Source organism: Mytilus galloprovincialis, chromosome 13 (assembly GCF_965363235.1).
Source record: "Mytilus galloprovincialis chromosome 13, xbMytGall1.hap1.1, whole genome shotgun sequence".
NCBI classification, from domain to species: domain Eukaryota; kingdom Metazoa; phylum Mollusca; class Bivalvia; order Mytilida; family Mytilidae; genus Mytilus; species Mytilus galloprovincialis.
This window is the reverse complement of record NC_134850.1, coordinates 35,637,964-35,656,181: the sequence shown is the minus strand read 5'-3', so window position 1 is coordinate 35,656,181 and position 18,218 is coordinate 35,637,964. Positions and strand designations below refer to the sequence as shown.

At 31.0% G+C, this 18,218-nt stretch overlaps 2 protein-coding genes across 2 annotated transcripts; one reads left to right on the top strand and one right to left on the bottom strand.

The window, feature by feature from the left end:
* Nucleotides 1-6,102: 6,102 nt before the first annotated feature.
* Nucleotides 6,103-10,693, bottom strand: LOC143057254 (uncharacterized). Its single transcript, XM_076230521.1, has 4 exons — nucleotides 10,637-10,693; nucleotides 9,604-9,666; nucleotides 8,628-8,812; nucleotides 6,103-8,126 (listed from the first exon to the last, which is right to left on the bottom strand). Exons 2-4 carry the CDS (start codon nucleotides 9,621-9,623, stop codon nucleotides 7,507-7,509), a joined length of 825 nt encoding a protein of 274 aa, XP_076086636.1. The 5' UTR covers nucleotides 9,624-9,666; nucleotides 10,637-10,693; the 3' UTR covers nucleotides 6,103-7,506.
* A 1,798-nt stretch (nucleotides 10,694-12,491) lies between these two features.
* On the top strand, nucleotides 12,492-17,612 carry LOC143057195 (uncharacterized). The gene is made up of 5 exons (XM_076230452.1): nucleotides 12,492-12,561; nucleotides 13,681-13,741; nucleotides 14,710-14,772; nucleotides 15,555-15,739; nucleotides 16,241-17,612. The coding sequence occupies exons 3-5, from the start codon at nucleotides 14,753-14,755 to the stop codon at nucleotides 16,516-16,518; spliced, it is 483 nt and encodes a 160-aa protein (XP_076086567.1). The 5' UTR covers nucleotides 12,492-12,561; nucleotides 13,681-13,741; nucleotides 14,710-14,752; the 3' UTR covers nucleotides 16,519-17,612.
* The last annotated feature ends 606 nt before the right edge of the window (nucleotides 17,613-18,218 follow it).

Below are 18,218 nucleotides of genomic sequence, written 5' to 3'. Positions count from 1 at the left end.
TGGAATGCATGGTTGGGTAAGGACCTGTTTAATTACGAATGTAACAATAATTATTGAGGCTACGGTTACATTGCGTTTATATTGTTACATGGAAAACAGCGATGTACGATGGGACTAGTAATATGTACTGAATAATAAAAGTTGAAGACATTCATTTTATATTTACCATACATACAATTTCTTCATTGTAATTTTTATTTACAATGACAGTTTCTACAAATCCAGTATTACTAAGTGTTTTTTAAAAGCATGTATAAGTCCTACACATTTTTGATGAACGAAAATACGTCCTCCATGGATACATGTACATACAGAAGTTCCCAGTATTTTAATTAAGTTACAGTTAGCAAACTTTGCTTTTGATGTATCACCTTTTTTAGAACTGCGTTTGTATAGTTGTATGAAATTTGTGTCTTAATATTGTTGTTTCATTTAAAACGCATCCCAACTGCCAAGTTTTAATTTGTTCACCCTAAACAAAATTGGTAATAGAAATATCTTCATCCATTGTTCAAAGTATAATGACAGTAATAAGAGTAGGTGTGCAGTGCAGTTAAATACTTTAAAGTGAAACCATTAACCCATATTTTTCGCCTTTGACATTACTAATGTGAAGTAGTATCTAAAGTTAAGAAAATCAAAACCATTAATACGTATAACTATAATTAAACACCATTTGTTGAATAATAATATTTATTATTTATCATTATTTAATTTACAAGTATTATTTAGTACATATGAAAGAATTAAGCAATAAAACTATTATAGAAGATTTGAGTTTAATAATCTAGCGTACATTGCTGTTTTTCATGTAACAATAACGTTATGTAACCGTAGCCTCAATAATTATTGTTACATTCGTAATTAATCGGTTCCTTACCCAACTTTGCATTCTGACAATTAGTCCCCAATGTAACAATATTATTTTTATTATTGTTACATTTCCATGTAACCGTAGCCAGTGCCAACTTATTAATGAATAAATGCATGATATATATGTGGCTCGATGTCAATAACCATTTAGTTCTCGCCTTGCCTTCCTGGTCATTCAATTTGATGAACTGCACTAACTTTTAATTACATGTACATACGTCAAAAATACTTATAGAGCATGTTAACATTGTCAGAAAAAAAATTAAAAAATTGTTTGCAGTCTCGATGAAATATGATTGATGACAAAGGCTTTATGCACGTTCTGTACCTGTCAAATTTAAATTATGAAAACATTACTTAGTATTCTACAGTAAATATCTAGCTAGTAATGGAAAACCGATCTTTCTGTATACAAAAATAATGAGTCTGCGGTTTTTAGATAGTCTGTAAGTATTGTCTGTAATTCTTAGATACAGTTTGTAAGTATTGTCTGAGGTTCTTATATACAATTGTAAGTTTTGTCCAAGGTTCTTAGAGTTAGTCTGTAATTCTTAAATACAGTCTGTAAGCATTGTCTGTAGTTCTTAGATAGTCTGTAAGTATTGTCTATAGTTCTTAGATAGTCTGTAAGTATTGTCTGTAGTTCTTAGATACGGTCTGTAAGTATTGTCTGTAGTTCTTAGATACGGTCTGTAAGTATTGTCTGTAGTTCTTAGATAGTCTGTAAGTATTGTCTATAGTTCTTAGATACAGTCTGTAAGTATTGTCTGTAGTTCTTAGATACAGTCTGTAAGTATTGTCTGTAGTTCTTAGATAGTCTGTAAGTATTGTCTGTAGTTCTTAGATACGGTCTGTAAGTATTGTCTGTAGTTTTTAGATACGGTCTGTAAGTATTGTCTGTAGTTCTTAGATAGTCTGTAAGTATTGTCTATAGTTCTTAGATACAGTCTGTAAGTATTGTCTATAGTTCTTAGATACAGTCTGTAAGTATTGTCTGTAGTTCTTAGATACAGTCTGTAAGTATTGTCTGTAGTTCTTAGATAGTCTGTAAGTATTGTCTATAGTTCTTAGATACAGTCTGTAAGTATTGTCTATAGTTCTTAGATACGGTCTGTAAGTATTGTCTATAGTTCTTAGATACGGTCTGTAAGTATTGTCTATAGTTCTTAGATACGGTCTGTAAGTATTGTCTATAGTTCTTAGATACGGTCTGTAAGTATTGTCTATAGTTCTTAGATACGGTCTGTAAGTATTGTCTATAGTTCTTAGATACGGTCTGTAAGTATTGTCTATAGTTCTTAGATACGGTCTGTAAGTATTGTCTATAGTTCTTAGATACAGTCTGTAAGTATTGTCTGAGGTTCTTATATACAATTGTAATTTTTGTTCGAGGTTCTTAGAGTTAGTCTGTAAGTAGTGTCTGCAGTTCTTAGATACAGTCTGTAAGTATACTAGTCGGAGGTATTCATATACAGTTTGTAAGTATTGTCTGAGGTTCCTATATACAGATGTAAGTTTTGTCTCAGATAATTAGATTTAGTCTGTAAGTATAGTCTGCAGTTCTTAGATAGTCTGTAAGTATTGTCTGTAATTCATCTTTAATATTATCTCGTCTTGAACATGAATGAAATATTTGCCACTGGACGTAAATAAATTGCTGGACAGACGTCTAGCGGTTACATGACCGAATTATTGTATTCATCATTAATATTTTATCCGACGTCCTGAACATGAATGAAATATTTGTCGCTGGACGTACAGCCAACATCAATCAATCAGTCTAGCGGTAATATGGTCTAACTATTGTATTTATCTTTAATATGATCTCTTCCTGAACATGAATGAAATATTTGCTACTTGACGTAAATAGTTTGATGGACAGACGTCTAGCAGTGGTTTCATGACCTAACTATTTTATTTATCTGTAATATGATATCTTTCCGCTGACCATGAATAAAATATTTGAATTCGGGACGTGAATAGATTGCTGGACTGACGTCTAGCGGTTACATGACCGAACTATTGTATTCATCATTAATATGATATCCGACGTCCTGAACATGAATGAAATATTTGTCACTGGACATACAGCCAACTTCAAATAATCAGTCTAGCGGTAATATGGTCTAACTATTGTATTTATCTTTAATATGATTTCTTCCTGAACATGAATGAAATATTTGCTACTTGACGTAAATAGTTTGATGGACAGTCGTCTAGCAGTGGTTTCATGACCTAACTATTTTATTTATCTGTAATATGATATCTTTCCGCTGACCATGTATAAAATATTTGAACTCGGGACGTAAATAGTTTGCTGGACTGACGTCTAGCGGTTACATGACTTAACTTTTGTTTTCATCTTTGATATGGTCTCTTCCTGAACATGAATGAAATAGTTGTCACTGGACGTAAAACCAACACCATTCAATCAGTCTAGCATTAATATGACCTTACTATTGTATTCATCTTTAATATGATCTCTTCCTGAACATGAATGAAATATTTGCCACTCAGTGACGTAAATAGTTTGCTGGACAGGCGTCTAGCGGTTACATGACCGAACTATTGTTTTCATCTTTAATATGGTCTCTTCCTGAACATAATTGAAATAGTTGTCACTGGAAGTACAGCAAACATCAAGCAATAAATCTAGCGGTTACAAGACCGGTAGCAAATCTGGTAAAACGACACACTAAAAGACAACTTCAATGGAAATGCCAAATGAATTTCCATTTTTCTACAGAGTTATTCGATTCGTATAAGCTATATATATATATATATATAAAGTTCATACACCATATCACCAATTAGGCATATACTATTCCATGGATATAGACGCTATATATCGTCCATACACCAACAGACCAATGAGACATACAACAATGGGATACATAATTATTTCAGAGCCACCGCGTCCGTTGTTTTTATTGAACCACTTGGAAGATTGTAAGTTACATTCTGGTAGACCTTAATGATTTTTACCGATTGAAACCGTCAACACATCGGATTTATTTTTACTTAATATGTGTTATACTTTGTCCACGTCCCTTCTTTTAAAAGATTTTTTTTTTCACAGTTCTACACAACATAAATTTATTTCGCTGAACAGTTGGGACAAATTCAAACTCTATCCCACTCTTTCTTTTGTAATATGGAACCTTGTTGTACAATTTTAGAGAGACCCATGCCATACACAAGTTATTGTCTGGAAAATAGAAAACTTGAAATGCTTGTTTTCGGACTTGTACCGAAATCCTGGCATGTTTGGGCCAATAATCCTCAAACTCAATCCCATTCTTCCCTTTGTGATAAGGAACCTTGTTGTACGATGTTAGCCGCGAGATCCATTCACACAAGTTATTTTTCTGAAACTACAAAAATGCTTGTTTTGGTCCTTAATTTCTGATCGTTTGGCACCATAAGCACACAAAAAATCCCAACCTTCCACTTGTGGTCAAATTTCAGAGCAGTCACAATACTTATTCCTAAAAGGTTAGGACCCAATCCAAACTTTTGTATTGAACCCAAGACTATATGTGTTTATTGTGTTATAGTAGTCTCAGATTGAACCTTCTTAAAAAAATCAAAGATCAATTCACTTAAAATAAAGTTATTGTCCGAAAAAATTTTGGCAGTTGCATAAAAATGCATGTATCAAGTCAGGAATGTGACAGTTGTTATCCATTCTTTTGATTAGGGACTTACCGTTTCAATTTTTCCTCGGACTGTTCAGTATTTTTTAGTTCTTTGTTTTTATGGATATTGTATATACAAGTACAATCTAAATATCATCATGCTATGCTCACAAAGACGAGTTATAAAAGATTAGAATTTGAATCAGAATGGGAAACGACTTCTTTCTAGTGTGCTGGATAGGTGAAGCCAACTGCTGATGTTTACAGATATAGTTCATATCTCTGGTTACTTATATAAATTAAATTTTTAATTCTACTTTCCCTGTTCTTCTCATGTACAAGTCCCAGTTATTAATAGTAAGGTTTGTTTGATTGTTGTTAATAATCGAAAGAGTGAGTTTAAGAAGACGACAACTACATTTTGCTGTCCTACACAAACTTTATTCTACAATAATTGGACAATTACTTGTAAAAGAATTGTCTCCCTAGTAACATGAGGTACTGTTTAGATGGTGTGCAAGAAATGAAGTGATTTTTCAGGTTTTATTACAGTAATGTGGTTACATCATATTGATATAGATATACACATATTGTAAGGTGTAGGTCCAAGTCATCGATTATGGAAATGAGATCTTAAGACTGGTTTCTTGAGTGATAATTATGGTATTTTAACTTTGGGTTTCCTTTTCCTTGTATTTACACCAATATTCAATATTCCAATTTATTACACATATTAGTATATGAATGATAAACTATGCTCGTCTCTGCAAGTGGAGTCATGTGAGAGTTAAGCATGTTATTTCATGCTGGTTTCAGTTCATGAATTGGAAGATAAGTACATTATGTCTTTGACGAAGAGTTGCCTCAATATCACACACACTTCATATTAATTTTATAGTCATTTATTGTGGTTCCATATTTTTCTCTTCGAAGATACCATAAGCAATTGTTGACATATTATATGTAAGAAATAATTGTATGGTGTCAGCTGTCGGAATTAGACCTTGACTCAAGGTTCAAGTTACATTAGTCACTGGAATAATTTTCTTTGATATATACTAAAAGAGGGGCAAAAAAAAATGTACCATCCTGTCTCAAGTCTGCATAATTACTATTCAATGTAAAGAACAACATTGGGTATAGGTTATATAATTTTATTTATAAAGATATTTAGGTTCCTTAAAGTTGTTAAACATCTGTACAATATCATTAAATCAAAAACAATCAAGCAATAAAAGTTTTAAAAAGCATAGTTTGATTTGCAGCAGGCCAAGTTTACAGGCTTATTCCATCCATGCCAGGGACTTATAACCTTACGACCTTTCACAGTGTGCCAGCGGGTTATATCCTGTTCTGCAAATCATAACATGCAATCCCCCTCCCAACTTTCGTTAAATTCCTACCTGAAATATATTAACAGCAAGTTTTTTTTACCAAAACAAACATCTCTATAGTCAAGAATGTTATTAGTTCTATATTAAAAAATTAAAACAATAATGTTTAGGGTTACTTTTAATTTATCATCATCAAGCAACACCAAGAATTTTGTGATTACAACCAATTCACATGATATATTCAGACATATATAAACTGCATATAAACTTGTCCAGATTGTATTAATTCCAAAACAATCAATTATAAATAAAAGTTTTAAAAAGCATAGTTTGATTTGCAGCAGGCCAAGTTTACAGGCTTGTTCCATCCATGCCAGGGACTTATAACCTTACGACCTTTCACAGTGCGCCAGGGGGTTATATCCTGTTCTGCAAATCATTTTATGCACCCACTCCTAAAATTTCAACCTGATTAATCTCAACAGCAAGTTCCTCTAAATAGTAAAATTAACAACTCATTTGTTTTAATAACCTTTCTATATTGCAAAATTTATGAATTAAAAATGCAATAATTTTAACTTTAGACGGCCCACCAATAAGAACAAAAGGCATGAAAATTAAAGAATATTAATAAACTTTAAAAAAAAAATCACCTTTTTTTTAACCAGGTACATTTTCTGACATGATTTTTTTTAAAAGCTTCTCCTGTTGAAATTGATCTAATCTAACACTAAAAAATCATTGTTCTCAATTTCCTAAAAAAATATTGTTGTCATTTCTTCTTTGGTTGGTAAATTTAAGGATCTGGACAATTCAGTATTCAATTTATCATGAACTATTCTTGGTACAATAGAAACATCTGTAACAGTGTGTTCAAATAATGTGAAACATGAATGAAAAAGAGTTTCAATCTAAAAATGTTTCACAAGCAGGTAATTAATTTTGCCTAAATGGAACCGGTTTCCTTTTAAAGGTAAAAGATTGTTGATTGTGTCAAAAATTTCCTTACTCTGTTTACTTAAATAAAGTAAATATTTATTTATTTTAATGTCAATATTATTACTTTCTTCTTCTGCATGGTCAATCAAACATTTGGACTGAACAGCCTTTTGTTGGTTCTCAGATATCTTTCTCGATTCCAACTGATCATATATTTCTGATTCAAGTGACAAAAATTGTTTAGAATCCAAATTTGTGTTGTTAATAGCATTCAGTTAGTCCACTCCTTTTTTTATCTTTAGAAAGTTGCTTGAGAACTGTTTGCTTATACGGATTCCAATGGCTTGACCCTCTGAAACCAGAAATTGTTTAGAATCCAAATTTGTGTTATTAATAGCATTTAGTTTGTCCACTCCTTTTTTTATCTTTAGAAAGTTGCTCGAGAACTGTTTGCTTATACGGATTCCAATGGCTTGACCCTCTGAAACCAGAAATTGTTTAGAATCCAAATTTGTGTTGTTAATAGCATTCAGTTTGTCTACTTCTTTTTATATCTTTAGAAAGTTGCTTGAGAACTGTTTGCTTATACGGATTCCAATGGCTTGACCCTCTGAAAAATTGAGTTTTAAAACCAAGTGCTATTTACTGACATGGTTTAAGCTTTTCCTTTATTTATCGATCTAATAATTGTGTCGTCAACACAAAAAAGCACTGTTATCAATTTAAATATCATCTTCATCTAATTCCTCGTCACTGTCCTTTTCTATATAAATACTGTTCAAATCATTAGTTTCAAACTGCTCAATTTCCTGAAATATTGTTGTCATTTCTTCTTCGGTTGGTAAATTTAAGGATCTTGACAATTCAGTATTCAATTTATCATGAACTATTCTTGGTACAATAGAAACATCTGTAACAGTGTGTTCAAATAATGTGAAACATGAATGAAAAAGTGTTTCAATATAAAAATGTTTCACAAACAGGTAATTAATTTTGCCTAAATGGAACCGGTTTCCTTCTAAAGGTAAAAGATTGTTGATTGTGTCAATAATTTCCTTACTCTGTTTACTTAAATAAAGTAAATATTTTTTTATTTCAATGTCAATATTATTACTTTCTTCTTCTGCATGGTCAATCAAACATTTGGACTGAACAGCCTTTTGTTGGTTTTCAGATATCTTTCTCGATTCCAACTGATCATATATTTCTGATTCAAGTGACAAAAATTGTTTAGAATCCAAATTTGTGTTGTTAATAGCATTCAGTTTGTCCACTTCTTTTTTTATCTTTAGAAAGTTGCTTGAGAACTGTTTGCTTATACGGATTCCAATGGCTTGACCCTCTGAAAAATTGATATAACAAATTATTGATTGGCTCTCAGAAAAAAGGACATAACACTGATAAAAATAATGGTAACATGTTATTAACGTGTCAAGTAAAACGGTAAATAGAGAGTTGTACAGAAAAACATTTGTGAACAGTTCGCAATGAAAAGCAGGTTATATGACACTTGATTTTGTATTTTGAAGGACTCATTTGTAGTTTGAGAAAAATGCAATAAAAAATTCCTATATGGCTATTTACAAATAGTTGCTGAGAGGTAAACCTTAAAATTTAACACATTGTATAGCTTGACGTATAAAGCTTGAATCACAACTTCTTAGAAAGCCATACATAATTATAGAAAAAAAAATGTCAATTCATTGAAAATTGAATTGAAATTATAAATTTGACTCTATGGGTGATTAATTAAGTTTTGAATTGTCTACCGATGGTACCATGTAAGTTTAAATACATGTAGAACAGCTCTTCTGAATATAATACTAGTTATACATTTTCATACCTGCATATTTCTTCATCAAGCTAGACAAATATTGCCGGTCAGTTGCAAGTTCCTTTAATTTCACTAAACATGCCCTTTTTCTCTTTGTCTGAGCTGATTCTAAAAGCAGTTGTCCTTGATCTGAAGTAAGCTGAAGCTGGGTTAAATTTGTTTTTTTCTTCAACTTTGAACAATCTGATATTAGCCTAGAAAAGAAGACATTATAATAGAACAAATGAATTTTGTTTTTAAGTGGGGTTAAAATTTCACTCCATAATGTAAAATTGAAAACTTATAACATTTTTAATTATTGCACAACTAAACTGTAATCACAAGTGTATTTAGCGTAAGATCTAATGATCAACAGATAAAGTATCATCACATGTTTTAAGTGCAACCCTTACAAATAAAAAAAAATAAACCAAATTTTTTTTTAAAGTTGAAATTAAAAGTTGAAGTGTTCATCCATTTGCAGTTGAGTTTTTTATGTTTTTTTTTAGTTTGAAGGTTAAATTCATTTCTTCAGTTGTATAGGTTATACGTCCATGAGCTGATATTTGAAAAGTTCACATATTTAAGGACGACATCAAAAGTTCAATGAAGGATAAAAAAAACTTAATTCGTATAGTTTTTTCAATGACCCCCCCTCCCTCTAAACTTAATTTGGAAAAAAATGATTGACCCATATGGATATCTTGCAGCAGTTCAACCCCACCCCCAAACTATTTTGAATTAAGTTTTTTTTTTTTTATCTTACATTGATCTTTGATGTTATCCCTTAATGACTGTAATAATATCCATATTCAAATTAATGCATGTACACATTTTTTTCCCAAAGCATGTTTCATCTATGACAAACAATCATCAACAAATGCCAGAAAACTTTGTAATGTCTCTGTATGATTGCAGAAAAGGTTAAAGTGTTAGTGCTTACATAATAATAAGGAATATAACAATAATATATTAAAAATGTTACATATATATGTGTCAAATTCACCTTTCAATGCGTCTTTCCATTTCCACCTTTTCATCATCTGCTTCATTTATATCTAATAGTTGCCTGTAAAAAAAACACAATAGTGTAACAACAATGCACAAGCATTGTAGCAGTTGTAGCAGGAACTACCACAGCAGACTAAATTAAATCATAAAAAAAAGGAAAGGTAAGTCAGTATTTTCATTTTTTTTATATCTTATTTTGGCACTATGATTTTGGATGAAGTGATTCATATTTCCATGGTCTGAGTTGTCTATAGGTCAAATTGACCTGTGTATTTAATGAGTAGATTTTGAATGTTTTTTTTTTATTTGATACTAAAATAAACTCGAGTGTCTTGTTGTTAAATCTAAAAACTAAAAGGAACAGAAAATAGAATTATCAAAAGCATTTATGTAGTTTCTTATTTAATCCCCCCCCCCCAAAAAAAAGAATCTAGTTGCAATTTAACTACCACCTGGAATATTGGTTGTATTTCCCAATTTCATTGATAACCGTGTTAAAATTCCAATAACTGGCCATGGTCCTTTTTCGCAAAATACCCAGATATACCCCTTATGTCCAACAATTTCAATTAGTTACTTCCTAAATAACAGAAATTAAATGATGTAGTCAGCTGGTTCTACAATAAGAGTTGGTTGGCTTACTGTGACATACATATATTCTGTTTTGGATTTGATTTAAGACTTATTCTAACACTGATTTGGGGCATTTTAAGGCAGCCAGTCATTTAAGATAAGAGCAGAATGGGTTTAAACTCCTGACCTCATGTTGACTCACTAGTGATTATAGTAATAACTTAAATCACTCAGCCATCAAAGTTCTAATTTTGTTTTGGCCTTCAGGAAAAAGTTGTAGATACCATTATATTCTGTCCTAAGATCATGTTAGCTTTCAAAACTAGCTTTTAAGAACATAAACCCTCAATCCACCTTTTTTTTTTTATTTCACAATGGGTTCTAAATGTTTTACAAGGATGAGCCACATGATTTGTTTTTCATTCAAGTTCTCAATTGAACTGCTTGAAACTCACTTTTTGGATTCAATCTGATGCAGGAGTTCAGCATACTGCTCATCTGTAGTCAAAGGCAGAGCTAAATGAATAAATTTAAAGAACTAGTATAATATATTTAAAAATAAATAATATAAAGTTGCCTGCATTTTTCCAAAAATAGAAAAGATTGTGAGGTAATAGTATTAAGTGTATTTTGAGATTCTGGACTTGTGTTACTGTACTAATTTTCAACCAATATCTTAGATCATTCTTCATAGAAAGTAAATTAACCTGTCAAGGCTTTTACTTTGAATGAGTGGCAAATGTGTAGTATGTGCAGGATGTTGCTGCACAACAAATCTAAACATTAATTACACGTTACAACTCAAAATTATAAAATATTTCTTATGGAAGGCTACCAGTGAAAACTATTATAAATTATTTCGTATCGGTTGGGAATAAGATTCTCTTATTGGATAAAAAGGGGTCATGACATTCATTAATCTTCAGTAATAAATTCCATTGGTCATTAACAGAACAATATGGACCAGAAAACCGGTTGTTAATGAACTTTTACATGATATGGACCGGTGGGGCGTGGTTTAGGTCTGATAATGACCGTTGGGGCGTGGTTTCCCTTTGATAATGACTGTTGGGGTGTGGTCTCTCTGCTATTAATGACCAATGGGGCGTGGTTTCTCTGTTTAGAAAGATGTACTTTTTATAAAGCATGTTCCTGATTTTAATATTGAATTTAAGTTGTTGAATTGTTTATTATATGTTTTCGTTAATAGTAAAATTAAAGAGAACTTAATTAAGAATTTATATACTGAAAAGTTGCACTAAAATGAATGGCAGTATTACTACGACTGGTCTTCACTCTTTGCTATAGAAATCGTACAACTACTCGAGTTCGCTTTAGGCGTTTTGAATTTATGAGAATTTCCTAAAACATGGTTTCTCAATGAAATAACCATGATAGTTCTTGAAAAACTGGTCATTATCATGATATATGTACTTCCCACAGGACAGTGGTATTGACTAAGAAAGTGATAATGACTGAGCCAAAGGCGAGGTCATTATTGCTGTTGCAATATAAGTTTACTTCCCAAGGTCTTTCCTGTAAAATGCATATTGAATCACGCTTAGTCAAATATTTATGTTTAGTTTTAATGTAAGTTAACCCATTTTATTTTATTAATATCAAGTAATTTGATACCCTGTTTCAATACTTTTTGATGAAATTATGCAAGATATAGTTCTCAAGAAGTACATACATAGGTCTTTTTCTCACTGGCACTCAAACAATATATTTATATTGATAATATACAATTATTGACTTTTGATGACGGTGATCTCGGAGATTGTTGGATGATTTTAAGGGTCATAAATTTTTTAGCTAACTTGATGAATCAAAATATGCTAACAGATCAATGTAAGAATCAATATTTATTAACCCGAGATATGATATTCAACTAAAATCAAAAGTTAACTATTGTTTTATAGTCATATAATAACATGCTTTTTTTGTTATTTTATTGAGTAATATTTATTGACAGAATCTTTACCAATTTTAAAAATGCAGTATAAAAGTCAAATTAATTTGTAAAAGAAGTATTCATAAAAAAGCTGATTGATAATATATGAGCTTCGTCAGATAGAAATAGACCTTATGCAAGTGCACATTTACATGTATATAACTTTGCTTAGTTTAAGGAAAATTTATCATGTTCAAGTACAAAGTAAGATGAATTTTGTTCTTTGTTATAGGGTTCTTATAACAACCCAATTTTTAAACAGTTCCAGACTTTTGACTGAGATTTAATTTCAAGTCGTCATGGCCAATATATTTATTCAAGAGTAGACAGAACTTTAAACTTATTTCTTTATTACAGAATCTAAAAATGTGATTCAAACCTGGAAGGAAGAATGGAAAACACAATCCAACAGAAAAGAAAGGAAAGGTGAGGAATAATATGAATGCTTTTTGTGGTACGTCTGGTATAATGCATAGTCCTCTGCATAAATATTTGACTAAGCGTGATTCAATATGCATTTTACAGGAAAGACCTTGGGAAGTAAACTTATATTGCAACAGCAATAATGACCTCGCCTTTGGCTCAGTCATTATCACTTTCTTAGTCAATACCACTGTCCTGTGGGAAGTACATATATCATGATAATGACCAGTTTTTCAAGAACTATCATGGTTATTTCATTGAGAAACCATGTTTTAGGAAATTCTCATAAATTCAAAACGCCTAAAGCGAACTCGAGTAGTTGTACGATTTCTATAGCAAAGAGTGAAGACCAGTCGTAGTAATACTGCCATTCATTTTAGTGCAACTTTTCAGTATATAAATTCTTAATTAAGTTCTCTTTAATTTTACTATTAACGAAAACATATAATAAACAATTCAACAACTTAAATTCAATATTAAAATCAGGAACATGCTTTATAAAAAGTACATCTTTCTAAACAGAGAAACCACGCCCCATTGGTCATTAATAGCAGAGAGACCACACCCCAACAGTCATTATCAAAGGGAAACCACGCCCCAACGGTCATTATCAGACCTAAACCACGCCCCACCGGTCCATATCATGTAAAAGTTCATTAACAACCGGTTTTCTGGTCCATATTGTTCTGTTAATGACCAATGGAATTTATTACTGAAGATTAATGAATGTCATGACCCCTTTTTATCCAATAAGAGAATCTTATTCCCAACCGATACGAAATAATTTATAATAGTTTTCATTGGTAGCCTTCCATAAGAAATATTTTATAATTTTGAGTTGTAACGTGTAATTAATGTTTAGATTTGTTGTGCAGCAACATCCTGCACATACTACACATTTGCCACTCATTCAAAGTAAAAGCCTTGACAGGTTAATTTACTTTCTATGAAGAATGATCTAAGATATTGGTTGAAAATTAGTACAGTAACACAAGTCCAGAATCTCAAAATACACTTAATACTATTACCTCACAATCTTTTCTATTTTTGGAAAAATGCAGGCAACTTTATATTATTTATTTTTAAATATATTATACTAGTTCTTTAAATTTATTCATTTAGCTCTGCCTTTGACTACAGATGAGCAGTATGCTGAACTCCTGCATCAGATTGAATCCAAAAAGTGAGTTTCAAGCAGTTCAATTGAGAACTTGAATGAAAAACAAATCATGTGGCTCATCCTTGTAAAACATTTAGAACCCATTGTGAAATAAAAAAAAAAGGTGGATTGAGGGTTTATGTTCTTAAAAGCTAGTTTTGAAAACTAACATGATCTTAGGACAGAATATAATGTTATCTACAACTTTTTCCTGAAGGCCAAAACAAAATTAGAACTTTGATGGCTGAGTGATTTAAGTTATTACTATAATCACTAGTGAGTCAACATGAGGTCAGGAGTTTAAACCCATTCTGCTCTTATCTTAAATGACTGGCTGCCTTAAAATGCCCCAAATCAGTGTTAAAATAAGTCTTAAATCAAATCCAAAACAGAATATATGTATGTCACAGTAAGCCAACCAACTCTTATTGTAGAACCAGCTGACTACATCATTTAATTTCTGTTATTTAGGAAGTAACTAATTGAAATTGTTGGACATAAGGGGTATATCTGGGTATTTTGCGAAAAAGGACCATGGCCAGTTATTGGAATTTTAACACGGTTATCAATGAAATTGGGAAATACAACCAATATTCCAGGTGGTAGTTAAATTGCAACTAGATTCTTTTTTTTGGGGGGGGGATTAAATAAGAAACTACATAAATGCTTTTGATAATTCTATTTTCTGTTCCTTTTAGTTTTTAGATTTAACAACAAGACACTCGAGTTTATTTTAGTATCAAATAAAAAAAAAAACATTCAAAATCTACTCATTAAATACACAGGTCAATTTGGCCTATAGACAACTCAGACCATGGAAATATGAATCACTTCATCCAAAATCATAGTGCCAAAATAAGATATAAAAAAAATGAAAATACTGACTTACCTTTCCTTTTTTTTATGATTTAATTTAGTCTGCTGTGGTAGTTCCTGCTACAACTGCTACAATGCTTGTGCATTGTTGTTACACTATTGTGTTTTTTTTACAGGCAACTATTAGATATAAATGAAGCAGATGATGAAAAGGTGGAAATGGAAAGACGCATTGAAAGGTGAATTTGACACATATATATGTAACATTTTTAATATATTATTGTTATATTCCTTATTATTATGTAAGCACTAGCACTTTAACCTTTTCTGTAATCATACAGAGACATTACAAAGTTTTCTGGCATTTGTTGATGATTGTTTGTCATAGATGAAACATGCTTTGGGAAAAAAATGTGTACATGCATTAATTTGAATATGGATATTATTACAGTCATTAAGGGATAACATCAAAGATCGATGTAAGATAAAAAAAAAAAAACTTAATTCAAAATAGTTTGGGGTGGGGTTGAACTTCTGCAAGATATCCATATGGGTCAATCATTTTTTTCCAAATTAAGTTTAGAGGGAGGGGGGGTCATTGAAAAAACTATACGAATTAAGTTTTTTTTATCCTTCATTGAACTTTTGATGTCGTCCTTAAATATGTGAACTTTTCAAATATCAGCTCATGGCCGTATAACCTATACAACTGAAGAAATGAATTTAACCTTCAAACTAAAAAAAAACATAAAAAACTCAACTGCAAATGGATGAACACTTCAACTTTTAATTTCAACTTTAAAAAAAAATTTGGTTTATTTTTTTTTATTTGTAAGGGTTGCACTTAAAACATGTGATGATACTTTATCATTAGATCTTACGCTAAATACACTTGTGATTACAGTTTAGTTGTGCAATAATTAAAAATGTTATAAGTTTTCAATTTTACATTATGGAGTGAAATTTTAACCCCACTTAAAAACAAAATTCATTTGTTCTATTATAATGTCTTCTTTTCTAGGCTAATATCAGATTGTTCAAAGTTGAAGAAAAAAACAAATTTCACCCAGCTTCAGCTTACTTCAGATCAAGGACAACTGCTTTTAGAATCAGCTCAGACAAAGAGAAAAAGGGCATGTTTAGTGAAATTAAAGGAACTTGCAACTGACCGGCAATATTTGTCTAGCTTGATGAAGAAATATGCAGGTATGAAAATGTATAACTAGTATTATATTCAGAAGAGCTGTTCTACATGTATTTAAACTTACATGGTACCATCGGTAGACAATTCAAAACTTAATTAATCACCCATAGAGTCAAATTTATAATTTCAATTCAATTTTCAATGAATTGACATTTTTTTTTCTATAATTATGTATGGCTTTCTAAGAAGTTGTGATTCAAGCTTTATACGTCAAGCTATACAATGTGTTAAATTTTAAGGTTTACCTCTCAGCAACTATTTGTAAATAGCCATATAGGAATTTTTTATTGCATTTTTCTCAAACTACAAATGAGTCCTTCAAAATACAAAATCAAGTGTCATATAACCTGCTTTTCATTGCGAACTGTTCACAAATGTTTTTCTGTACAACTCTCTATTTACCGTTTTACTTGACACGTTAATAACATGTTACCATTATTTTTATCAGTGTTATGTCCTTTTTTCTGAGAGCCAATCAATAATTTGTTATATCAATTTTTCAGAGGGTCAAGCCATTGGAATCCGTATAAGCAAACAGTTCTCAAGCAACTTTCTAAAGATAAAAAAAGAAGTGGACAAACTGAATGCTATTAACAACACAAATTTGGATTCTAAACAATTTTTGTCACTTGAATCAGAAATATATGATCAGTTGGAATCGAGAAAGATATCTGAAAACCAACAAAAGGCTGTTCAGTCCAAATGTTTGATTGACCATGCAGAAGAAGAAAGTAATAATATTGACATTGAAATAAAAAAAATATTTACTTTATTTAAGTAAACAGAGTAAGGAAATTATTGACACAATCAACAATCTTTTACCTTTAGAAGGAAACCGGTTCCATTTAGGCAAAATTAATTACCTGTTTGTGAAACATTTTAATATTGAAACACTTTTTCATTCATGTTTCACATTATTTGAACACACTGTTACAGATGTTTCTATTGTACCAAGAATAGTTCATGATAAATTGAATACTGAATTGTCAAGATCCTTAAATTTACCAACCGAAGAAGAAATGACAACAATATTTCAGGAAATTGAGCAGTTTGAAACTAATGATTTGAACAGTATTTATATAGAAAAGGACAGTGACGAGGAATTAGATGAAGATGATATTTAAATTGATAACAGTGCTTTTTTGTGTTGACGACACAATTATTAGATCGATAAATAAAGGAAAAGCTTAAACCATGTCAGTAAATAGCACTTGGTTTTAAAACTCAATTTTTCAGAGGGTCAAGCCATTGGAATCCGTATAAGCAAACAGTTCTCAAGCAACTTTCTAAAGATATAAAAAGAAGTAGACAAACTGAATGCTATTAACAACACAAATTTGGATTCTAAACAATTTCTGGTTTCAGAGGGTCAAGCCATTGGAATCCGTATAAGCAAACAGTTCTCGAGCAACTTTCTAAAGATAAAAAAAGGAGTGGACAAACTAAATGCTATTAACAACACAAATTTGGATTCTAAACAATTTCTGGTTTCAGAGGGTCAAGCCATTGGAATCCGTATAAGCAAACAGTTCTCAAGCAACTTTCTAAAGATAAAAAAAGGAGTGGACTAACTGAATGCTATTAACAACACAAATTTGGATTCTAAACAATTTTTGTCACTTGAATCAGAAATATATGATCAGTTGGAATCGAGAAAGATATCTGAAAACCAACAAAAGGCTGTTCAGTCCAAATGTTTGATTGACCATGCAGAAGAAGAAAGTAATAATATTGACATTAAAATAAATAAATATTTACTTTATTTAAGTAAACAGAGTAAGGAAATTTTTGACACAATCAACAATCTTTTACCTTTAAAAGGAAACCGGTTCCATTTAGGCAAAATTAATTACCTGCTTGTGAAACATTTTTAGATTGAAACACTTTTTCATTCATGTTTCACATTATTTGAACACACTGTTACAGATGTTTCTATTGTACCAAGAATAGTTCATGATAAATTGAATACTGAATTGTCCAGATCCTTAAATTTACCAACCAAAGAAGAAATGACAACAATATTTTTTTAGGAAATTGAGAACAATGATTTTTTAGTGTTAGATTAGATCAATTTCAACAGGAGAAGCTTTTAAAAAAAATCATGTCAGAAAATGTACCTGGTTAAAAAAAAGGTGATTTTTTTTTTAAAGTTTATTAATATTCTTTAATTTTCATGCCTTTTGTTCTTATTGGTGGGCCGTCTAAAGTTAAAATTATTGCATTTTTAATTCATAAATTTTGCAATATAGAAAGGTTATTAAAACAAATGAGTTGTTAATTTTACTATTTAGAGGAACTTGCTGTTGAGATTAATCAGGTTGAAATTTTAGGAGTGGGTGCATAAAATGATTTGCAGAACAGGATATAACCCCCTGGCGCACTGTGAAAGGTCGTAAGGTTATAAGTCCCTGGCATGGATGGAACAAGCCTGTAAACTTGGCCTGCTGCAAATCAAACTATGCTTTTTAAAACTTTTATTTA

What these genes read in the sequence shown, in the direction of transcription:
- LOC143057254 (XM_076230521.1), bottom strand. Translation starts at nt 9,623, where the DNA reads ATGGAAAGACGCATTGAAAG. An exon ending in ATGGAAAGACGCATTGAAAG is followed by an intron (nt 8,813 to 9,603) that starts GTGAATTTGACA and finishes CTTCTTTTCTAG; the next exon opens with GCTAATATCAGATTGTTCAA. An exon ending in CTTGATGAAGAAATATGCAG is followed by an intron (nt 8,127 to 8,627) that starts GTATGAAAATGT and finishes TCAATTTTTCAG; the next exon opens with AGGGTCAAGCCATTGGAATC.
- LOC143057195 (XM_076230452.1), top strand. Translation starts at nt 14,753, where the DNA reads ATGGAAAGACGCATTGAAAG. An exon ending in ATGGAAAGACGCATTGAAAG is followed by an intron (nt 14,773 to 15,554) that starts GTGAATTTGACA and finishes CTTCTTTTCTAG; the next exon opens with GCTAATATCAGATTGTTCAA. An exon ending in CTTGATGAAGAAATATGCAG is followed by an intron (nt 15,740 to 16,240) that starts GTATGAAAATGT and finishes TCAATTTTTCAG; the next exon opens with AGGGTCAAGCCATTGGAATC.